This window comes from Pecten maximus, chromosome 14 (assembly GCF_902652985.1).
Source record: "Pecten maximus chromosome 14, xPecMax1.1, whole genome shotgun sequence".
In the NCBI taxonomy this organism is placed as follows: Eukaryota; Metazoa; Mollusca; class Bivalvia; order Pectinida; family Pectinidae; genus Pecten; species Pecten maximus.
This window is the reverse complement of record NC_047028.1, coordinates 17509038-17533049: the sequence shown is the minus strand read 5'-3', so window position 1 is coordinate 17533049 and position 24012 is coordinate 17509038. Positions and strand designations below refer to the sequence as shown.

General features: G+C 35.5%; 1 protein-coding gene across 5 annotated transcripts in view; it reads right to left on the bottom strand.

Moving 5' to 3' along the window:
• The window catches only part of LOC117342759 (dedicator of cytokinesis protein 9-like), a 135972-nt gene that overhangs the window by 46762 nt on the left and 65198 nt on the right, over positions 1-24012 (bottom strand). For all 5 annotated transcript variants that reach the window (XM_033904998.1, XM_033904997.1, XM_033904999.1 and 2 more), the window contains exons 28-38: positions 18426-18604; positions 17695-17932; positions 17310-17472; positions 16574-16728; positions 15642-15708; positions 15177-15230; positions 14689-14819; positions 14257-14372; positions 13719-13856; positions 12682-12738; positions 12246-12371 (exon numbers count right to left, since the gene is read on the bottom strand). In XM_033904998.1, the coding sequence (XP_033760889.1) occupies positions 12246-12371; positions 12682-12738; positions 13719-13856; positions 14257-14372; positions 14689-14819; positions 15177-15230; positions 15642-15708; positions 16574-16728; positions 17310-17472; positions 17695-17932; positions 18426-18604 (1424 nt within the window). The remainder of the gene's footprint in view (positions 1-12245; positions 12372-12681; positions 12739-13718; positions 13857-14256; positions 14373-14688; positions 14820-15176; positions 15231-15641; positions 15709-16573; positions 16729-17309; positions 17473-17694; positions 17933-18425; positions 18605-24012) is intronic.

Below are 24012 nucleotides of genomic sequence, written 5' to 3'. Positions count from 1 at the left end.
CCTGTACAGACTAAGTACTATACCTTTATCTAAGTTGGGGTAGGACTAAGTTACCTGTACAGACTAAGTACTTATACCTTTATCTAAGTTGGGGTAGGACTAAGTTACCTGTACAGACTAAGTACTATACCTTTATCTAAGTTGGGGTAGGACTAAGTTACCTGTACAGACTAAGTACTATACCTTTATCTAAGTTGGGGTAGGACTAAGTTACCTGTACAGACTAAGTACTATACCTTTATCTAAGTTGGGGTAGGACTAAGTTACCTGTACAGACTAAGTACTATACCTTTATCTAAGTTGGGGTAGGACTAAGTTACCTGTACAGACTAAGTACTATACCTTTATCTAAGTTGGGGTAGGACTAAGTTACCTGTACAGACTAAGTACTATACCTTTATCTAAGTTGGGGTAGGACTAAGTTACCTGTACAGACTAAGTACTATACCTTTATCTAAGTTGGGGTAGGACTAAGTTACCTGTACAGACTAAGTACTATACCTTTATCTAAGTTGGGGTAGGACTAAGTTACCTGTACAGACTAAGTACTATACCTTTATCTAAGTTGGGGTAGGACTAAGTTACCTGTACAGACTAAGTACTATACCTTTATCTAAGTTGGGGTAGGACTAAGTTACCTGTACAGACTAAGTACTATACCTTTATCTAAGTTGGGGTAGGACTAAGTTACCTGTACAGACTAAGTACTATACCTTTATCTAAGTTGGGGTAGGACTAAGTTACCTGTACAGACTAAGTACTATACCTTTATCTAAGTTGGGGTAGGACTAAGTTACCTGTACAGACTAAGTACTATACCTTTATCTAAGTTGGGGTAGGACTAAGTTACCTGTACAGACTAAGTACTATACCTTTATCTAAGTTGGGGTAGGACTAAGTTACCTGTACAGACTAAGTACTATACCTTTATCTAAGTTGGGGTAGGACTAAGTTACCTGTACAGACTAAGTACTATACCTTTATCTAAGTTGGGGTAGGACTAAGTTACCTGTACAGACTAAGTACTATACCTTTATCTAAGTTGGGGTAGGACTAAGTTACCTGTACAGACTAAGTACTATACCTTTATCTAAGTTGGGGTAGGACTAAGTTACCTGTACAGACTAAGTACTATACCTTTATCTAAGTTGGGGTAGGACTAAGTTACCTGTACAGACTAAGTACTATACCTTTATCTAAGTTGGGGTAGGACTAAGTTACCTGTACAGACTAAGTACTATACCTTTATCTAAGTTGGGGTAGGACTAAGTTACCTGTACAGACTAAGTACTATACCTTTATCTAAGTTGGGGTAGGACTAAGTTACCTGTACAGACTAAGTACTATACCTTTATCTAAGTTGGGGTAGGACTAAGTTACCTGTACAGACTAAGTACTATACCTTTATCTAAGTTGGGGTAGGACTAAGTTACCTGTACAGACTAAGTACTATACCTTTATCTAAGTTGGGGTAGGACTAAGTTACCTGTACAGACTAAGTACTATACCTTTATCTAAGTTGGGGTAGGACTAAGTTACCTGTACAGACTAAGTACTATACCTTTATCTAAGTTGGGGTAGGACTAAGTTACCTGTACAGACTAAGTACTATACCTTTATCTAAGTTGGGGTAGGAACTAAGTTACCTGTACAGACTAAGTACTATACCTTTATCTAAGTTGGGGTAGGACTAAGTTACCTGTACAGACTAAGTACTATACCTTTATCTAAGTTGGGGTAGGACTAAGTTACCTGTACAGACTAAGTACTATACCTTTATCTAAGTTGGGGTAGGACTAAGTTACCTGTACAGACTAAGTACTATACCTTTATCTAAGTTGGGGTAGGACTAAGTTACCTGTACAGACTAAGTACTATACCTTTATCTAAGTTGGGGTAGGACTAAGTTACCTGTACAGACTAAGTACTATACCTTTATCTAAGTTGGGGTAGGACTAAGTTACCTGTACAGACTAAGTACTATACCTTTATCTAAGTTGGGGTAGGACTAAGTTACCTGTACAGACTAAGTACTATACCTTTATCTAAGTTGGGGTAGGACTAAGTTACCTGTACAGACTAAGTACTATACCTTTATCTAAGTTGGGGTAGGAACTAAGTTACCTGTACAGACTAAGTATTATACCTTTATCTAAGTTGGGGTAGGACTAAGTTACCTGTACAGACTAAGTACTATACCTTTATCTAAGTTGGGGTAGGACTAAGTTACCTGTACAGACTAAGTACTATACCTTTATCTAAGTTGGGGTAGGACTAAGTTACCTGTACAGACTAAGTACTATACCTTTATCTAAGTTGGGGTAGGACTAAGTTACCTGTACAGACTAAGTACTATACCTTTATCTAAGTTGGGGTAGGACTAAGTTACCTGTACAGACTAAGTACTATACCTTTATCTAAGTTGAGGTAGGACTAAGTTACCTGTACAGACTAAGTACTATACCTTTATCTAAGTTGGGGTAGGACTAAGTTACCTGTACAGACTAAGTACTATACCTTTATCTAAGTTGGGGTAGGACTAAGTTACCTGTACAGACTAAGTACTATACCTTTATCTAAGTTGGGGTAGGACTAAGTTACCTGTACAGACTAAGTACTATACCTTTATCTAAGTTGGGGTAGGACTAAGTTACCTGTACAGACTAAGTACTATACCTTTATCTAAGTTGGGGTAGGACTAAGTTACCTGTACAGACTAAGTACTATACCTTTATCTAAGTTGGGGTAGGACTAAGTTACCTGTACAGACTAAGTACTATACCTTTATCTAAGTTGGGGTAGGACTAAGTTACCTGTACAGACTAAGTACTATACCTTTATCTAAGTTGGGGTAGGACTAAGTTACCTGTACAGACTAAGTACTATACCTTTATCTAAGTTGGGGTAGGACTAAGTTACCTGTACAGACTAAGTACTATACCTTTATCTAAGTTGGGGTAGGACTAAGTTACCTGTACAGACTAAGTATTATACCTTTATCTAAGTTGGGGTAGGACTAAGTTACCTGTACAGACTAAGTACTATACCTTTATCTAAGTTGGGGTAGGAACTAAGTTACCTGTACAGACTAAGTATTATACCTTTATCTAAGTTGGGGTAGGACTAAGTTACCTGTACAGACTAAGTACTTATACCTTTATCTAAGTTGGGGTAGGACTAAGTTACCTGTACAGACTAAGTATTATACCTTTATCTAAGTTGGGGTAGGACTAAGTTACCTGTACAGACTAAGTACTATACCTTTATCTAAGTTGGGGTAGGACTAAGTTACCTGTACAGACTAAGTACTATACCTTTATCTAAGTTGGGGTAGGACTAAGTTACCTGTACAGACTAAGTATTATACCTTTATCTAAGTTGGGGTAGGACTAAGTTACCTGTACAGACTAAGTACTATACCTTTATCTAAGTTGGGGTAGGACTAAGTTACCTGTACAGACTAAGTACTATACCTTTATCTAAGTTGGGGTAGGACTAAGTTACCTGTACAGACTAAGTACTATACCTTTATCTAAGTTGGGGTAGGAACTAAGTTACCTGTACAGACTAAGTACTATACCTTTATCTAAGTTGGGGTAGGACTAAGTTACCTGTACAGACTAAGTATTATACCTTTATCTAAGTTGGGGTAGGACTAAGTTACCTGTACAGACTAAGTACTATACCTTTATCTAAGTTGGGGTAGGACTAAGTTACCTGTACAGACTAAGTATTATACCTTTATCTAAGTTGGGGTAGGACTAAGTTACCTGTACAGACTAAGTACTATACCTTTATCTAAGTTGGGGTAGGACTAAGTTACCTGTACAGACTAAGTATTATACCTTTATCTAAGTTGGGGTAGGAACTAAGTTACCTGTACAGACTAAGTACTATACCTTTATCTAAGTTGGGGTAGGACTAAGTTACCTGTACAGACTAAGTACTATACCTTTATCTAAGTTGGGGTAGGACTAAGTTACCTGTACAGACTAAGTATTATACCTTTATCTAAGTTGGGGTAGGACTAAGTTACCTGTACAGACTAAGTACTATACCTTTATCTAAGTTGGGGTAGGACTAAGTTACCTGTACAGACTAAGTATTATACCTTTATCTAAGTTGGGGTAGGACTAAGTTACCTGTACAGACTAAGTACTATACCTTTATCTAAGTTGGGGTAGGAACTAAGTTACCTGTACAGACTAAGTACTATACCTTTATCTAAGTTGGGGTAGGACTAAGTTACCTGTACAGACTAAGTACTATACCTTTATCTAAGTTGGGGTAGGACTAAGTTACCTGTACAGACTAAGTACTATACCTTTATCTAAGTTGGGGTAGGAACTAAGTTACCTGTACAGACTAAGTACTATACCTTTATCTAAGTTGGGGTAGGACTAAGTTACCTGTACAAACTAAGTAATTATACCTTTATCTAAGTTGGGGTAGGACTAAGTTACCTGTACAGACTAAGTACTATACCTTTATCTAAGTTGGGGTAGGAACTAAGTTACCTGTACAGACTAAGTATTATACCTTTATCTAAGTTGGGGTAGGACTAAGTTACCTGTACAGACTAAGTACTATACCTTTATCTAAGTTGGGGTAGGACTAAGTTACCTGTACAGACTAAGTACTATACCTTTATCTAAGTTTGGGTAGGAACTAAGTTACCTGTACAGACTAAGTACTATACCTTTATCTAAGTTGGGGTAGGACTAAGTTACCTGTACAGACTAAGTACTATACCTTTATCTAAGTTGGGGTAGGACTAAGTTACCTGTACAGACTAAGTACTATACCTTTATCTAAGTTGGGGTAGGAACTAAGTTACCTGTACAGACTAAGTACTATACCTTTATCTAAGTTGGGGTAGGACTAAGTTACCTGTACAGACTAAGTACTATACCTTTATCTAAGTTGGGGTAGGAACTAAGTTACCTGTACAGACTAAGTACTATACCTTTATCTAAGTTGGGGTAGGACTAAGTTACCTGTACAGACTAAGTACTATACCTTTATCTAAGTTGGGGTAGGAACTAAGTTACCTGTACAGACTAAGTACTATACCTTTATCTAAGTTGGGGTAGGACTAAGTTACCTGTACAGACTAAGTATTATACCTTTATCTAAGTTGGGGTAGGACTAAGTTACCTGTACAGACTAAGTACTATACCTTTATCTAAGTTGGGGTAGGACTAAGTTACCTGTACAGACTAAGTACTATACCTTTATCTAAGTTGGGGTAGGAACTAAGTTACCTGTACAGACTAAGTACTATACCTTTATCTAAGTTGGGGTAGGACTAAGTTACCTGTACAGACTAAGTACTTATACCTTTATCTAAGTTGGGGTAGGAACTAAGTTACCTGTACAGACTAAGTACTATACCTTTATCTAAGTTGGGGTAGGACTAAGTTACCTGTACAGACTAAGTATTATACCTTTATCTAAGTTGGGGTAGGACTAAGTTACCTGTACAGACTAAGTACTATACCTTTATCTAAGTTGGGGTAGGAACTAAGTTACCTGTACAGACTACGTACTTATACCTTTATCTAAGTTGGGGTAGGACTAAGTTACCTGTACAGACTAAGTACTATACCTTTATCTAAGTTGGGGTAGGACTAAGTTACCTGTACAGACTAAGTACTATACCTTTATCTAAGTTGGGGTAGGAACTAAGTTACCTGTACAGACTAAGTACTATACCTTTATCTAAGTTGGGGTAGGACTAAGTTACCTGTACAGACTAAGTACTATACCTTTATCTAAGTTGGGGTAGGAACTAAGTTACCTGTACAGACTAAGTACTATACCTTTATCTAAGTTGGGGTAGGACTAAGTTACCTGTACAGACTAAGTACTATACCTTTATCTAAGTTGGGGTAGGACTAAGTTACCTGTACAGACTAAGTACTATACCTTTATCTAAGTTGGGGTAGGACTAAGTTACCTGTACAGACTAAGTACTATACCTTTATCTAAGTTGGGGTAGGACTAAGTTACCTGTACAGACTAAGTACTATACCTTTATCTAAGTTGGGGTAGGACTAAGTTACCTGTACAGACTAAGTATTATACCTTTATCTAAGTTGGGGTAGGAACTAAGTTACCTGTACAGACTAAGTACTATACCTTTATCTAAGTTGGGGTAGGACTAAGTTACCTGTACAGACTAAGTACTATACCTTTATCTAAGTTGGGGTAGGAACTAAGTTACCTGTACAGACTAAGTACTATACCTTTATCTAAGTTGGGGTAGGAACTAAGTTACCTGTACAGACTAAGTACTATACCTTTATCTAAGTTGGGGTAGGACTAAGTTACCTGTACAGACTAAGTACTATACCTTTATCTAAGTTGGGGTAGGACTAAGTTACCTGTACAGACTAAGTACTATACCTTTATCTAAGTTGGGGTAGGACTAAGTTACCTGTACAGACTAAGTACTATACCTTTATCTAAGTTGGGGTAGGACTAAGTTACCTGTACAGACTAAGTATTATACCTTTATCTAAGTTGGGGTAGGAACTAAGTTACCTGTACAGACTAAGTACTATACCTTTATCTAAGTTGGGGTAGGACTAAGTTACCTGTACAGACTAAGTACTATACCTTTATCTAAGTTGGGGTAGGACTAAGTTACCTGTACAGACTAAGTACTATACCTTTATCTAAGTTGGGGTAGGACTAAGTTACCTGTACAGACTAAGTACTATACCTTTATCTAAGTTGGGGTAGGACTAAGTTACCTGTACAGACTAAGTATTATACCTTTATCTAAGTTGGGGTAGGACTAAGTTACCTGTACAGACTAAGTACTATACCTTTATCTAAGTTGGGGTAGGACTAAGTTACCTGTACAGACTAAGTACTATACCTTTATCTAAGTTGGGGTAGGACTAAGTTACCTGTACAGACTAAGTACTATACCTTTATCTAAGTTGGGGTAGGACTAAGTTACCTGTACAGACTAAGTACTATACCTTTATCTAAGTTGGGGTAGGACTAAGTTACCTGTACAGACTAAGTACTATACCTTTATCTAAGTTGGGGTAGGACTAAGTTACCTGTACAGACTAAGTACTATACCTTTATCTAAGTTGGGGTAGGACTAAGTTACCTGTACAGACTAAGTACTATACCTTTATCTAAGTTGGGGTAGGACTAAGTTACCTGTACAGACTAAGTACTATACCTTTATCTAAGTTGGGGTAGGACTAAGTTACCTGTACAGACTAAGTACTATACCTTTATCTAAGTTGGGGTAGGACTAAGTTACCTGTACAGACTAAGTACTATACCTTTATCTAAGTTGGGGTAGGACTAAGTTACCTGTACAGACTAAGTACTATACCTTTATCTAAGTTGGGGTAGGAACTAAGTTACCTGTACAGACTAAGTACTATACCTTTATCTAAGTTGGGGTAGGACTAAGTTACCTGTACAGACTAAGTACTATACCTTTATCTAAGTTGGGGTAGGACTAAGTTACCTGTACAGACTAAGTACTATACCTTTATCTAAGTTGGGGTAGGACTAAGTTACCTGTACAGACTAAGTACTATACCTTTATCTAAGTTGGGGTAGGACTAAGTTACCTGTACAGACTAAGTACTATACCTTTATCTAAGTTGGGGTAGGAACTAAGTTACCTGTACAGACTAAGTATTATACCTTTATCTAAGTTGGGGTAGGACTAAGTTACCTGTACAGACTAAGTACTATACCTTTATCTAAGTTGGGGTAGGACTAAGTTACCTGTACAGACTAAGTATTATACCTTTATCTAAGTTGGGGTAGGACTAAGTTACCTGTACAGACTAAGTACTATACCTTTATCTAAGTTGGGGTAGGAACTAAGTTACCTGTACAGACTAAGTACTATACCTTTATCTAAGTTGGGGTAGGACTAAGTTACCTGTACAGACTAAGTACTATACCTTTATCTAAGTTGGGGTAGGAACTAAGTTACCTGTACAGACTAAGTATTATACCTTTATCTAAGTTGGGGTAGGACTAAGTTACCTGTACAGACTAAGTATTATACCTTTATCTAAGTTGGGGTAGGACTAAGTTACCTGTACAGACTAAGTACTATACCTTTATCTAAGTTGGGGTAGGACTAAGTTACCTGTACAGACTAAGTACTATACCTTTATCTAAGTTGGGGTAGGACTAAGTTACCTGTACAGACTAAGTACTATACCTTTATCTAAGTTGGGGTAGGAACTAAGTTACCTGTACAGACTAAGTACTATACCTTTATCTAAGTTGGGGTAGGACTAAGTTACCTGTACAGACTAAGTATTATACCTTTATCTAAGTTGGGGTAGGAACTAAGTTACCTGTACAGACTAAGTATTATACCTTTATCTAAGTTGGGGTAGGAACTAAGTTACCTGTACAGACTAAGTACTATACCTTTATCTAAGTTGGGGTAGGACTAAGTTACCTGTACAGACTAAGTACTATACCTTTATCTAAGTTGGGGTAGGAACTAAGTTACCTGTACAGACTAAGTACTATACCTTTATCTAAGTTGGGGTAGGAACTAAGTTACCTGTACAGACTAAGTACTATACCTTTATCTAAGTTGGGGTAGGAACTAAGTTACCTGTACAGACTAAGTACTATACCTTTATCTAAGTTGGGGTAGGACTAAGTTACCTGTACAGACTAAGTATTATACCTTTATCTAAGTTGGGGTAGGAACTAAGTTACCTGTACAGACTAAGTACTATACCTTTATCTAAGTTGGGGTAGGAACTAAGTTACCTGTACAGACTAAGTACTATACCTTTATCTAAGTTGGGGTAGGACTAAGTTACCTGTACAGACTAAGTACTTATACCTTTATCTAAGTTGGGGTAGGAACTAAGTTACCTGTACAGACTAAGTACTATACCTTTATCTAAGTTGGGGTAGGAACTAAGTTACCTGTACAGACTAAGTACTATACCTTTATCTAAGTTGGGGTAGGACTAAGTTACCTGTACAGACTAAGTACTATACCTTTATCTAAGTTGGGGTAGGACTAAGTTACCTGTACAGACTAAGTACTATACCTTTATCTAAGTTGGGGTAGGACTAAGTTACCTGTACAGACTAAGTACTATACCTTTATCTAAGTTGGGGTAGGACTAAGTTACCTGTACAGACTAAGTACTATACCTTTATCTAAGTTGGGGTAGGACTAAGTTACCTGTACAGACTAAGTATTATACCTTTATCTAAGTTGGGGTAGGACTAAGTTACCTGTACAGACTAAGTACTATACCTTTATCTAAGTTGGGGTAGGACTAAGTTACCTGTACAGACTAAGTACTATACCTTTATCTAAGTTGGGGTAGGACTAAGTTACCTGTACAGACTAAGTACTATACCTTTATCTAAGTTGGGGTAGGACTAAGTTACCTGTACAGACTAAGTACTATACCTTTATCTAAGTTGGGGTAGGACTAAGTTACCTGTACAGACTAAGTACTATACCTTTATCTAAGTTGGGGTAGGACTAAGTTACCTGTACAGACTAAGTATTATACCTTTATCTAAGTTGGGGTAGGACTAAGTTACCTGTACAGACTAAGTACTATACCTTTATCTAAGTTGGGGTAGGACTAAGTTACCTGTACAGACTAAGTACTATACCTTTATCTAAGTTGGGGTAGGACTAAGTTACCTGTACAGACTAAGTACTATACCTTTATCTAAGTTGGGGTAGGACTAAGTTACCTGTACAGACTAAGTACTATACCTTTATCTAAGTTGGGGTAGGACTAAGTTACCTGTACAGACTAAGTACTATACCTTTATCTAAGTTGGGGTAGGACTAAGTTACCTGTACAGACTAAGTATTATACCTTTATCTAAGTTGGGGTAGGACTAAGTTACCTGTACAGACTAAGTACTATACCTTTATCTAAGTTGGGGTAGGAACTAAGTTACCTGTACAGACTAAGTACTATACCTTTATCTAAGTTGGGGTAGGAACTAAGTTACCTGTACAGACTAAGTACTATACCTTTATCTAAGTTGGGGTAGGACTAAGTTACCTGTACAGACTAAGTACTATACCTTTATCTAAGTTGGGGTAGGACTAAGTTACCTGTACAGACTAAGTACTATACCTTTATCTAAGTTGGGGTAGGACTAAGTTACCTGTACAGACTAAGTACTATACCTTTATCTAAGTTGGGGTAGGAACTAAGTTACCTGTACAGACTAAGTACTATACCTTTATCTAAGTTGGGGTAGGAACTAAGTTACCTGTACAGACTAAGTATTATACCTTTATCTAAGTTGGGGTAGGACTAAGTTACCTGTACAGACTAAGTACTATACCTTTATCTAAGTTGGGGTAGGAACTAAGTTACCTGTACAGACTAAGTACTATACCTTTATCTAAGTTGGGGTAGGACTAAGTTACCTGTACAGACTAAGTATTATACCTTTATCTAAGTTGGGGTAGGACTAAGTTACCTGTACAGACTAAGTACTATACCTTTATCTAAGTTGGGGTAGGACTAAGTTACCTGTACAGACTAAGTACTATACCTTTATCTAAGTTGGGGTAGGAACTAAGTTACCTGTACAGACTAAGTACTATACCTTTATCTAAGTTGGGGTAGGACTAAGTTACCTGTACAGACTAAGTACTATACCTTTATCTAAGTTGGGGTAGGACTAAGTTACCTGTACAGACTAAGTACTATACCTTTATCTAAGTTGGGGTAGGACTAAGTTACCTGTACAGACTAAGTACTATACCTTTATCTAAGTTGGGGTAGGAACTAAGTTACCTGTACAGACTAAGTACTATACCTTTATCTAAGTTGGGGTAGGAACTAAGTTACCTGTACAGACTAAGTACTATACCTTTATCTAAGTTGGGGTAGGAACTAAGTTACCTGTACAGACTAAGTATTATACCTTTATCTAAGTTGGGGTAGGACTAAGTTACCTGTACAGACTAAGTACTATACCTTTATCTAAGTTGGGGTAGGACTAAGTTACCTGTACAGACTAAGTACTATACCTTTATCTAAGTTGGGGTAGGACTAAGTTACCTGTACAGACTAAGTATTATACCTTTATCTAAGTTGGGGTAGGACTAAGTTACCTGTACAGACTAAGTACTATACCTTTATCTAAGTTGGGGTAGGACTAAGTTACCTGTACAGACTAAGTACTATACCTTTATCTAAGTTGGGGTAGGACTAAGTTACCTGTACAGACTAAGTATTATACCTTTATCTAAGTTGGGGTAGGACTAAGTTACCTGTACAGACTAAGTATTATACCTTTATCTAAGTTGGGGTAGGACTAAGTTACCTGTACAGACTAAGTACTATACCTTTATCTAAGTTGGGGTAGGAACTAAGTTACCTGTACAGACTAAGTACTATACCTTTATCTAAGTTGGGGTAGGACTAAGTTACCTGTACAGACTAAGTACTATACCTTTATCTAAGTTGGGGTAGGACTAAGTTACCTGTACAGACTAAGTACTATACCTTTATCTAAGTTGGGGTAGGACTAAGTTACCTGTACAGACTAAGTATTATACCTTTATCTAAGTTGGGGTAGGACTAAGTTACCTGTACAGACTAAGTACTATACCTTTATCTAAGTTGGGGTAGGACTAAGTTACCTGTACAGACTAAGTACTATACCTTTATCTAAGTTGGGGTAGGACTAAGTTACCTGTACAGACTAAGTACTATACCTTTATCTAAGTTTGGGTAGGAACTAAGTTACCTGTACAGACTAAGTACTATACCTTTATCTAAGTTGGGGTAGGACTAAGTTACCTGTACAGACTAAGTACTATACCTTTATCTAAGTTGGGGTAGGACTAAGTTACCTGTACAGACTAAGTACTATACCTTTATCTAAGTTGGGGTAGGACTAAGTTACCTGTACAGACTAAGTACTATACCTTTATCTAAGTTGAGGTAGGACTAAGTTACCTGTACAGACTAAGTACTATACCTTTATCTAAGTTGGGGTAGGACTAAGTTACCTGTACAGACTAAGTACTATACCTTTATCTAAGTTGGGGTAGGACTAAGTTACCTGTACAGACTAAGTACTATACCTTTATCTAAGTTGGGGTAGGACTAAGTTACCTGTACAGACTAAGTATTATACCTTTATCTAAGTTGGGGTAGGAACTAAGTTACCTGTACAGACTAAGTATTATACCTTTATCTAAGTTGGGGTAGTAACTAAGTTACCTGTAAATGGACACGGGTGAAGCTTTTCTTCTTTGTGTACTCAAAGTTGGCCCTCATCAGGAGGTAAAGCAGAGCACATGCTTCCTTCCGCGTGGTGTAGAGTTTCGAGTTACAGCATCGTAAAATCTGTACACATCAAAACATCACCAGTTATACAAGTTTCATGTCAAGTCAGAGAGTCATATATGAGAAAAAATTCTTTCATGTATGAATGTTAAACATCAATTTCACTTTTGGATTATGAACTAGGATTAAATCCCTTGAGATATTACTCAGTTTTATACTTGAGTGGAATTTTCAATCTCCTTCATACAAATATGAATGCTTTATTAATTAACATAAGTAATAAAATATAAAGATTTTTAAGCTTATATGTGGACACAGTGCAGTGTTCCTAGTAAAAGATATATCTTGATTACTAAGTGTCTAAACATACCTCATAACAAAGGTCGCCACAAAGACTGGCTTGTCCCCGGAATAACACTGACGGGAACTGTGAACAAAGACCATGTATCAGTGGTGTAATTCTGTGTTTTACGTGTAGGACTGACAGTAAAACATTCAATCATAGGTATAAGATATATAGTGATGTCATTGTACATGAATGCAACACTATATCATGATATGGAATTTCCAGATCCCAAGTCGTATTACAAAGACCTGCCTCTCACCAGGTATTCAACAAGTGCAATCAATGATTGCGAAAGCTCACCGGCGGCAGCAATCACACTATGCATTCATTTTTTATGCATGTATAGGCATTTTTGAAATTGTATGTCACATAATATCGTTCCTAGACCTTTAATGGATGTATAAACCAAATAAGAAGGGTGTGGACTGACAAGCTTTCCAAAACCAACCCCCAAAATCTTTTAAGTGAGTTTTGGTGCCAAAAAAGTAAAGTCCACAAAATGGTAAAATGTGAAAAAATCACAATTTTTTTCTGCATGATTTTGCTATAACATCACTCCTAGACCTCTAATGAATGCCGGGGTGACAGCATTAGCTCTCGGTTACTCGTAACCGGTGATCTAAAAAGAGTACTGTTGTTTGTTATCTTATTATTAACCCTTCATATCTCACAGAAAGTCATATTGGTTTAAACAATATCTTATTTTTGAATACACAGTACATAGTTTAATATTATACAGAATAATTGTTTGTCTGGGTATGCTTGTAGTAGTTGGTGGCTACCTCACTGAACAACATACGGGAGGCCTGTCACATTGTTTGCCCAAGGACACAATGTTGACTCAGCTTCCTGAGAAACAACAGAATAAGGGATCTGATAAGAGTAGGATCTCATATCACGCCATCTCCCAATAATGAAAATATTGCAGTATAATACAAAAAGGTTTAAAGTTGGGCCATTTAATCATTCTTTTTTTTTTATAAATATTCCAAAATAGGAGTCAATTTAAATATTCATTACACAAAACTGTGATATAATATATTTATGATTCCAGCACAAACCTTTTTAATAAACGAGCGCCAGGCAGCGAACACATGTTTCTGGAGATGTTCTGATTGGCTGGTTTGTAAGAATGACAGGTAGAGACTGAAGATCTTTCTCATTAAACTATTGTCTCCATCTTTGTGTTCCAAATTTCTCTGTTAAAACAAAAATATTACATATCATAGATTTCAAGAGAAATACATTATCATTTCCTTGAAGGTTAAATTGTTTATTCAGGAACAAAACAATATTTAATGGTTAATGTATGTAGAATACAGGATCACTGAAAACTGGACAGTACATATACCCCCGGTATTTAATGGGAGAAAAAAACGAAAGAAAGAGAATCAGGGAAAACAATTGACAAAAGGATGAAAAAATCTTACTTTCTAAATGTACGAAATATTTTTGGCTCTGGCTATTCAATCTTCAAACTTCCATGCTAATATTTCTTGTTTATTTTGATTTGTGGGTGCTTTCTGGTAACAACAACTTCGACATAGTTAGACTCATATGTATGTGTAATTATCTAAAACGTTAAAGATGATCTCTGACCTTGAAAGTTTGGCAGTATGTACTGAGTAGATCTAGAAAGATGAGGCCAATTTCTGTCGTCATGTTGGCCTCCTGCAGTGCTTTCATCACTGCATCAGCATCCGAGGACATTCCACCTACAATTAAAACATAAAGTCTTATCATATCACATGACAATATGTTATTAATGATAAATTCTGAGTACAGATCTCGTTAGTGGTTATATGTTTCAGTGGCTGAACTTCCCAAGCACAAGCCCTGAATCAAATCTGGGATGATTGTGTTTCATACTTTGCTCTTTGTGTTGGTTCTCTTTTTTCATAGGTACACTATCTCATTTCATAGATATTTAGATTTCTGAATTGTGTTTAGAATGTAGAAAATGAAAACTGAATCTATAACTAAAAGCTTTATTCCTTTTCCAACAATTTGGAAATAAATGATATTGATTACCATGATGTGGGCTATCTTGGATATCTCCGTACTGGCTGACAGTGCGGAGCTGGAAGTTGCTGCTGACAACACTGGGAGTAGATCGTCGAGCGTAGGGCATTGTAGACGCCTTCCTGCTGTCTCCAATCACACTGGAATCACAACATCTTACATGATTATACTTATACAGTCTGGAACCTATCTACATTTAATTCTTTATTTCAGAACCTATGAGTACTGACTTCTCTAGACTAAATTCTGTTCAATTCAAAACTAAAGAGTATGAATTCTCTCTCTGAATCCTGCTCAACTTGAAACAGGTTTTTAAATCAATATTCAATAAATAAAATGGGTTGATTGTAATAAATTTTTAGTACATTATGTGTTCAATATTTCTGTAAATACAAGTCGACAGTGTTTTAATGTGTTCAATATTTCTGTAGATACATATTGACGGTGTTTTAATGTGTTCAATGTTTCTGTAGATACATATTGACGGTGTTTAATACCTGAGGTCGTGGATCTTCTTCCTTCCTTGGTATTTAAAGTGAGTTAAACAAACCCTGTAAAGACAATTCACAACAAATGCTTCATCAACAAACTTGATATCATAAATATTTCAACTGAAGTAATACTACATAACAAATCATTTCAATACTATCGGAAATGGGTTGTGAAATCAACCCTGTGGAGTTGTATCTTATCCATTAAATTTCTCAATCAGCAAAATACACACACACCCTCTACCCCCCCCCCCCCCCCCCCCCCCCCAAAAAAAAATCCCAATTTATTCAAATTTATTCAAATTTCCCAATCAGCAAAAATTATCTAATCCATAAAAATTAGGTCTTAATTTAAGCTTTAACAATCAGTATTAAGAAATTACTCTGTCCCAATAATACAAACTCCACATCCATAAATTCATCATCAAATCATACTTACTCGAGAATACTAAATCATCAAATCATACTTACTCGAGAATACTAAAGAAGTCAATGATGTCAAACTCAGATGAATTATTGAACCAACCAAGGAGGATATCTGTAAAAAGAGAGATTTTACAAATAACTAGGACATGCTCTACAATCCTTGAATGTAAACTTTATTCATTTTACAAAGATAAGTTATATCAACATAGTAATCATTCTTATTGGCCCAGATGGAAGTGCATGATGGATCTGACTGTGGCCGAAAACTTGAGTACCCAGGGAAAATCTACAGGGAGCTAACTCTATACATTCTTCACATCTGATTTGGGAATCAAACCCTGGTCGACTTGGTGATATATAAGTCTACTACCACTTTACCACCGGACCATCTACATCTACAATCTTTGATCTCACTACCACACTTCATATAACTATGCTGGTGTCAATTCATGGAATCACAGTCCCAGTAATTCAACAAAAAATAGTATATAATAAAGAAAATGAGTTAGCTGATCAAGAAACTGTGAGGTATTTTGATCAAGAAACTGTGAGGTATTTGAGTAATGTAAGGATAGTACTGATATATAATGGCCTCCCGAGCATGTGTCTACCCTGATCTGCTCTTTAATCAACTTACATGCAAATAATACTGAATGTATTTCAAGTTCTGACATGAGTCAAGGAGGAAAGCATCTAGTAGCCTCTGGGCTATATGCAATCCTCGTTAAAGAAATAAAGAATTAAAACAGTCAATGATGACAGCCATCAACCTGAATGAAACACATGTTAACTGGTATTTTGAAATTCAAACCCTGTCTGATGAAGGAAAATTCATATTATATTTAAATGTGCTTTAGAGACAGGGTATGAAAGAAAAAAATTAAAATCAATTTGAAGATGTTGTGGATTATTCATGAAAATGGTTGGAACCAACAGTTTTACGACTAACCAGACTTAAATTTGACTGAGCTTCATACCATCTGGCAGATGTTTGAGGATATACAGGAAACACAGTAGGAGGTCTTTGATTTCTATGATGTCCAATCGCTGGTATTTCAGCATCATGGAAGACGGTTTAGGGGATGGAGCTGACCCCTTTTCTGTCCCAACAGTTGACCCAGATGAGTGAACACTGAAATGCAGAGATCAAGCGTATAAGAATGGTAATTATTTACAAAATCATACATAATAACATTGCTACAAAATCATACATAATAACATTGCTACAAAATCATACATAATAACATTGCTACAAAATCATACATAATAACATTGCTACAAAATCATACATAATAACATTGCTACAAAATCATACATAATAACATTGCTACAAAATCATACATAATAACATTGCAGAGTGTTGCAGGTAATCAGTATAGTCCCAGCTACAGCAAATTTGATATCAAATATGAATAAAGGGCTACAACTCTGTATAGTAACATGATTTCAGTATACAATTCTCCTCCATCCTAATACGTACTTACATCATTTGACAATACAACACAAACAGCAACACAGTTGTCGAATCTAACCTGAATATTATTAATATAAATGTCTATTTCTTTTACCAAGTGTTTATAACCGAATTCTCCTATATAAAGGGTATTTGAGATTTCAAATAGTGGAACTCTTTAGCAATAGAGATTAATTCAGTAAGGTAGCATACACCCTTAAATCACATTCTATAACACATGGGCTGATGTTGAAACATACCGTGTGTGTCCTTTGTCACCTTTCTTGTCTCGTCCAGGATCTGATTTTTTACTGCCATCTTTCTCTGATCGATCCATCGACGATGTACTACTGGTCAGTGAGCTGTTGGATCCACTTAGGTGGTTCTTAAGATCAGGTACTGAACTCAAAACAGGGGTACCTGCTATGGAAAACGAGGTCACGGTCATACCTTGTCAAGGTCAATGTTTCTACTGGTATTTTAAGCGACAAAACTGCAATCTTGGCCAATAAAAAGTCACCAAAGCTGAAAATGGAGTTTAACTACCAGAGCAAAAAGGAGAAACAATCTTAACCTCTCAATCATTTTCAAGTCGATGAGAATTAATTCAATATCCCTTTAAAAACATTTCTCAATATCACTTACCAGTTCCAGCTATCATAGCAAACACCTTGGAGTCGCGCTGGTCAAAAGTGACAGTTTTCTGTCCAGACTGAGAAGTGTGTGACCGCAGGTCAGCCTTGGTACTTCCTGATACATCACCATTAGTAACAGGAGGTGGGGGCACGGAAGGGTTCATGGGGTCATCCATCAGGTGGCGTTTCTGATCCATGAGGATCGATATAAGGGGCAGATACAGGGCTGCGATCCTCCCCTGCTGGGTCTGTCAGAAAATATCAAATTAATAATTAGAACATCAGTATGGAAAACAGAACATGGGAATTCTGGTCCCTATACAATGTTTTTTGAAGAAAGGGATTCCAGATATAACTATTTATAGGGGGAATTCTAACTCGACAAAATTGTACTATGTATGTGGAATATGGCGATGAGTGAACACTAGTTTATCAGAATCCTCAAGTAAAACACCTTATAACAACACAAGTCCTTGTTTTAGACAATAAAATGTATTATAGATGAAAGTGTGGTAATCATTTGATTGGCTGATTTGACCTAAATGTAAGTGTGGTGCAGTCATTTGATTGGCTAATTTGACCATCTGATCTTAACACAGATTTATATATGAAATATATCATATACAGTAACGATTAAATATAAAAAAAAATGTTGCCGATACTTTTATAGGTTATTTATAGACAAAGGCCGACAGATCAATGTTTAATCAGAGGCCATTTGAACTGTCCGGTTACATTTACCTTAGAAAGGTAGCGGTCATCAAACGAATGTTTGGCGAGCTGGTCACGGAGGACTGTGATCGCTATACGACGTATTTCGCGCGGCTCACTAAGCGCCATCTTCAGCTCCTGCAGTATCAGGCCTGCCAGGTAGTGCTGTTTCCGGTATTCCTCAGAGAGGGTATAGTCACATTTTAGATCTGTAACCATGGCAACAGTAAAATTACTTCTAAAAGAAACCATAACAATATTGGAAAAAGGACCATGTTCTTTTGCATATACAGTATAAATATTATATTTCAAGACAACGGTTCACGTTGTGATGAAATTGATGACACATTAAGTTCAATTTTTTAAACTTGATTTCTTCAACATTAAAAAATCAGACCTGTTCATGTTGAAAGGTGTTGAAATCTTATGCTCCATTTTAATATTGTAGATAAATTATAAGTTGATATATGGTGGTAAAGGTGAAGGCTTAATGAAGATACATGATGTTTAATTGAAGGAATTTAAAACTGTGTATGTATCCAACAAAGTATGTCTCACTATCCTTACAGCATGACTGCTTCATAATTATAATTAGTTTGCTTCTGAGAAACTCATTTCATCCATGAGACATTCATCATGACAAAGACCTGACATAGATACTTTAATCAATATTAGATATGCCATCATTATGATGCACTTTTCAAACAATTCCCATCTTGTAAAACCAACAACCAAAACAATTCAAATTAAAACCAACAAATTATCATTATGACATCTTTGTACATTCAGATTCACCACTGAAAACAACACTTAGGTTTATAATTATCATTCAAACTTGCAAAACCGAAAATCAGGAGAGAAAAATTACCAGCATTCAGGATTTAGCTCCCCAGGTTAGTTTTTAAAACAAACTTTCAAATACATATATCTTTCTTTTTCATAATTAAATTATCAATTAAAAATTGTGGTGCATCCATTAAAAACTTTTAGTATCACATGCATAATCATCAGTATGAAATCTTAAATTTGTTGACCTCAAGTTATTTGTCTTCTGACCTTTCACCTTTGCACTTAAATACATTAAATTTGATTGGATGTTTTAGTATTTGACCTTGTTGACCTGAACTTTGACATTTAACCTTTTTGATAATTCAGTGATTAATGATTAAAACAAGATATATGTGATGATATTTCAAGTTCCAACATGCTCTTTGGTCTCCATACCAGTACTGAAGCTGGTCCAATATTGATTTAATCAAGATGACTTTATATAATTACCTGTTGATTTACTTTTTTTTGATTTTTGTCAGCACAAGTCCATTAGTTATCAATACCAATTGTTCCCACATTAGTTTTAAATTAATTCAGGAAAAAATAAACAAAATAAAGAAAACTTGCTGTATATAGTCAGATTGCATTTCAACACTGAAAAAAATAAGGTCAATACTAAGTTTAACTGATCACTTCAATAAATCTGACTTCATGATTTTGTAAAATGGAAAATCAAAAAGTATATTTTGCTGAAAAGAAGAAAGCATTGATAAAAAAAAACAGTCATTCAAATTTACCAAGTCAAACATATTACAGAATATGTATAAAGTGACATAAGTCAATTAATCTTGGTTACTGACAAAAAATAATCCTGCAAAACTCTGCTACCAAAACAGGTACAGTGTACTTGTGAAACTCTTATCAAAGGGCTGTAACTCTATATATAGAGCAACAAATAAAGGTCCATAACTCTGTATAAAGCCTAGCAGTGGACAGAGGTGGTAAACCAGTAACTGGATCTGTATAAAATGTGACACAAGAATTGTATTGTCCTCACTTTACCATCCAAAGGATTAGTCACATACATATGGCAACAAATTGCGAATTGTAGTTCAAATAGATACCTATTAAATGTTTTAACAGACAGAATGACAGAATGCTAACTGGAGAAGTAATGTTACAAACAGCTGTAAAGGATAACCCATAACATAATCATCATAATCATGTCACTCATAACATTATGATAATTATGTCACTCATAACATTATGATAATTAGTCCCTCATAACATTATGATAATCATGTCACTTATAACATTATGATAATTAGTCACTCATAACATTATGATAATCATGTCACTTATAACATTATGATAATTAGTCACTCATAACATTATAATTAGTCACTCATAACATTATGATAATTATGTCACTCATAACATTATGATAATTATGTCACTCATAACATTATGATAATCATGTCACTTATAACATTATGATATTAAGTCTCTCTAACCTCTGAGTCACTTACATACATGTAGGTAACCTCTATATACACAAGAATTCCACAGAAGTGGATGTGTCACCTGCGCAGAATGTTATGTGTTACAAGAGTTATTGCATGAAAACAGATTTTCTATTCATAGTAACAGTAACCTTGACCTTTGGACCAGTAAAAAAACAATCCCATGCAAGCACATGTGGTAAGGAAAACCTGCATGGAAATTGAGTTTGATGGGCCCAAAGGAACTCGAGATATTAGAAGGAAACAGTGATCTTGACCTTTGACCCTGAAAAGTGACCCCAAGCAAGCATTTTTGGTAAGGAAGACCTGCATGAAGTTTGAGTTTGATCAGCCCAGAGGAACTTGGGCAAGGAAATGAAATGTCTTTTTAGTAACATTGACCTTGACCTTTGAACTTCAGACCTGAAAATTAATCCTAAGCAAGCATTTGGGATAAAGAAGATCTGCATAAAGTTTGAATATTATTAGCTAAAGGGAACTTGGATTATCCCACGGGGAAAATATTCTTTTTTATTAGTAACAGTGACCTTGACCTTCAACCTTTGGACCTGAAAGGCAATCCAAAGCTAGCACTTTTGGTAAGAAAGATCTGCATCAAGTTTGAGTTGATTAGCCAAAGGGAACTTGAGTTATTGCACAGAAACCTCAATGCGGGCAAAGCCACCAACATAGTGATACCTATATGCCACCTGCTTTTTGCAGGTGACACAACAATGTAAATGTAAGAAAACAAACTGTAAAGGCTATATTGACATAGCAGCATGCAGGCAACCTACCAACATTTCACAAGGCAAATGAGGCAAAAAAAATCATCTGGTTGTGTCTTTGCTGGGTTTATTGCCTCATGAATAGTCAGGGTCTTTTGAGGCAGAGTATCCTTGTAGTAGAAAGAGGCTACTAACTTACTGTAATTTTTTTTTTTCAATTTATTTATTTTTTCTCCCCCTTTATTGTCTTTGGAATTTAAGACACTATTGTTTTCTTATACCAAAACAAAAAGCAAAAAATAAATAAAAAAAAAAAACAAGGGAGAAATAGAATCAATGAAATTCAAACAAATAAAAACAAAAGAAATAATATCAAAAATTAAAATTCAATCAAAATAAATTATATATACAGATATCCTGGATTTTATATTTTGTATCTATACTTCCTTTAAATATAATATAAATATTCCAAATAAAATTGAAGTATATGAAATTGATTTTCAAATTATACCAATTCATTAAGTTGGTATATTACACCGTTTATATATACATATATAATGATGTAAGAAAGATCACCTGAGAGCTGGTTAGTCAGAAAGCAATTGTGTCGTATATAAAAAGAATTCTTCCATAATAATACCTAGAGTGTTTTAACTGATGGTTTTCAAAACCACCGAAAATATCTGTAAGTTGTTTGAACTGCCACATGTTGACGCCTAAAGTCGATTACAGATATTGTTGGAAAATTTACTCATTTTTGGATGAACCTCTTTCATTTCTGGAAAAATTCTCTCAAGATGAGTCTGCAAGAAGTGCATTTACTGATGTTATTGCACCTATGAACGGAGTTTGATAAAATTAAAACATTTTTTAAGATAGAGTTGTAAATGAAGATTCTATCATTGTTTTGGAACAAAAATTTAACAGAAATAGGAACTGCAACAAAATCCTACAACAAAGTTATTACCAAGACCCAGCTCATGGGTGGGGAAAATGGAATCTAGATCTGAAATACAAATTGTTGCCCTGGCTTAATGGAATGAAATCATAGTTTGTGAAGATACAGCATTTGGCGCCCGATGAGAACCGACAAGGGTCAATTAAGATCACTTAGGGTTCAAGCATATTCTATATTTAAAAAGATTACACATGTTCAGAATGATAATTTGGTTTAAGTTAATAACTAATCAAGTTTTTTGTAAATATGATGAAATGCAAGGTAACAAATATATGAAGGGAACAGGTTTTTCCAAGATTCCAGGGAGTTACCAGGTATCCAACCAATGGAAAGGCACATACCAGACAAAACAATGGTTACCATGGCAACATGGGGCTATGAAGGGTATATAAGTGATTGCAGATATTAAGATTTATTTCAAGCAAAGAAAACTCTAGATATACAAAATCGTATATGATACAATAAAACACTGTAAAGCATTATAGTTAGATTCTAAGAAGCATAAAGAAAATATCACTGAAATGCAAGTTCAATCCACACAAGCAAAGGAAAAATATCACTCCATTTATTTCAAACAGTGCAGGATGTACACCACTGCATGCGACAAAATATTGCGACAATTTCTCATCTACAGGAATAGTTTAAAGTGAGCTGTTTACCTTCCAGTTTGATGTCTGTGCAAAGAATAGCATGGAACAAACACGATAAAACAGAATGGTCATGTGTGTCTCAAGTGGAAGTGGTAATTAAAAAAACAACTTCTGAGGCGGAAATCTGGACACATTAAAATGCATTCTCTTAACTGAATTTCTTTAAAAATAACACCATTAGAAATTTATCCAATAGTACAATAACATGATAAAAACATCGTTTTTTTATTTTTGGTTTTGTTTTCAAAATATTCATATTCATAGTGTATTCATTAACAGAAATATAAAGTTACAGTTACAAGTAATTTAAAAAGATCTTTTGTAAATGAAAATTGCAACTGTCATTTTATTATGTATATAGAATTTCAGGATGTTTAAAAATATCAATAAAATTTCAATTTTAAATTCTTTTAGAACTTTTGTTTTTCTCTATACAATTAAATCAAAATATGCAACATATTTTGGTGTAATACCAGAAGATTCCAAGATGTTTATTTATCCATACATAATAGACAAATAGTCTACTCAATATACATCCAATATAAAACTTCTTTAAGATATACTACATCTTTGAAATGTTTGAAAAGAATTATTTCTAATTTCCAAGGAAAACAAGGGCCCAATGGGCCCAAATCGCTCACCTGCAATGCAGTGATCTTTTCATATATGGATCCTGCAGTTATTTGAAAGCATGCTACAGGACCAATATAATGTCTCTCTGCACTTTGGCTTTTCACTAAAAGTCATTTAAAGATTTAAGCATACTTGATCGACGTGACCTTGAATGAAGGTCAAGGTCATTCATTTGAACAAACTTGGTAGCCCTTTACCCCAGCATGCTACAGACCCAATATCAACTCTCTGGGACTCTTGGTTATTGAGAAGAAGTCGTTTAAAGATTTTAGCCTTTTTGACTCCTGTGACCTTGAATGAAAGTCAAGGTCATTCATTTGAACAAACTTGGTAGCCCTTCACCCCAGCATGCTACAGGCCAAATATTAGGTCCTC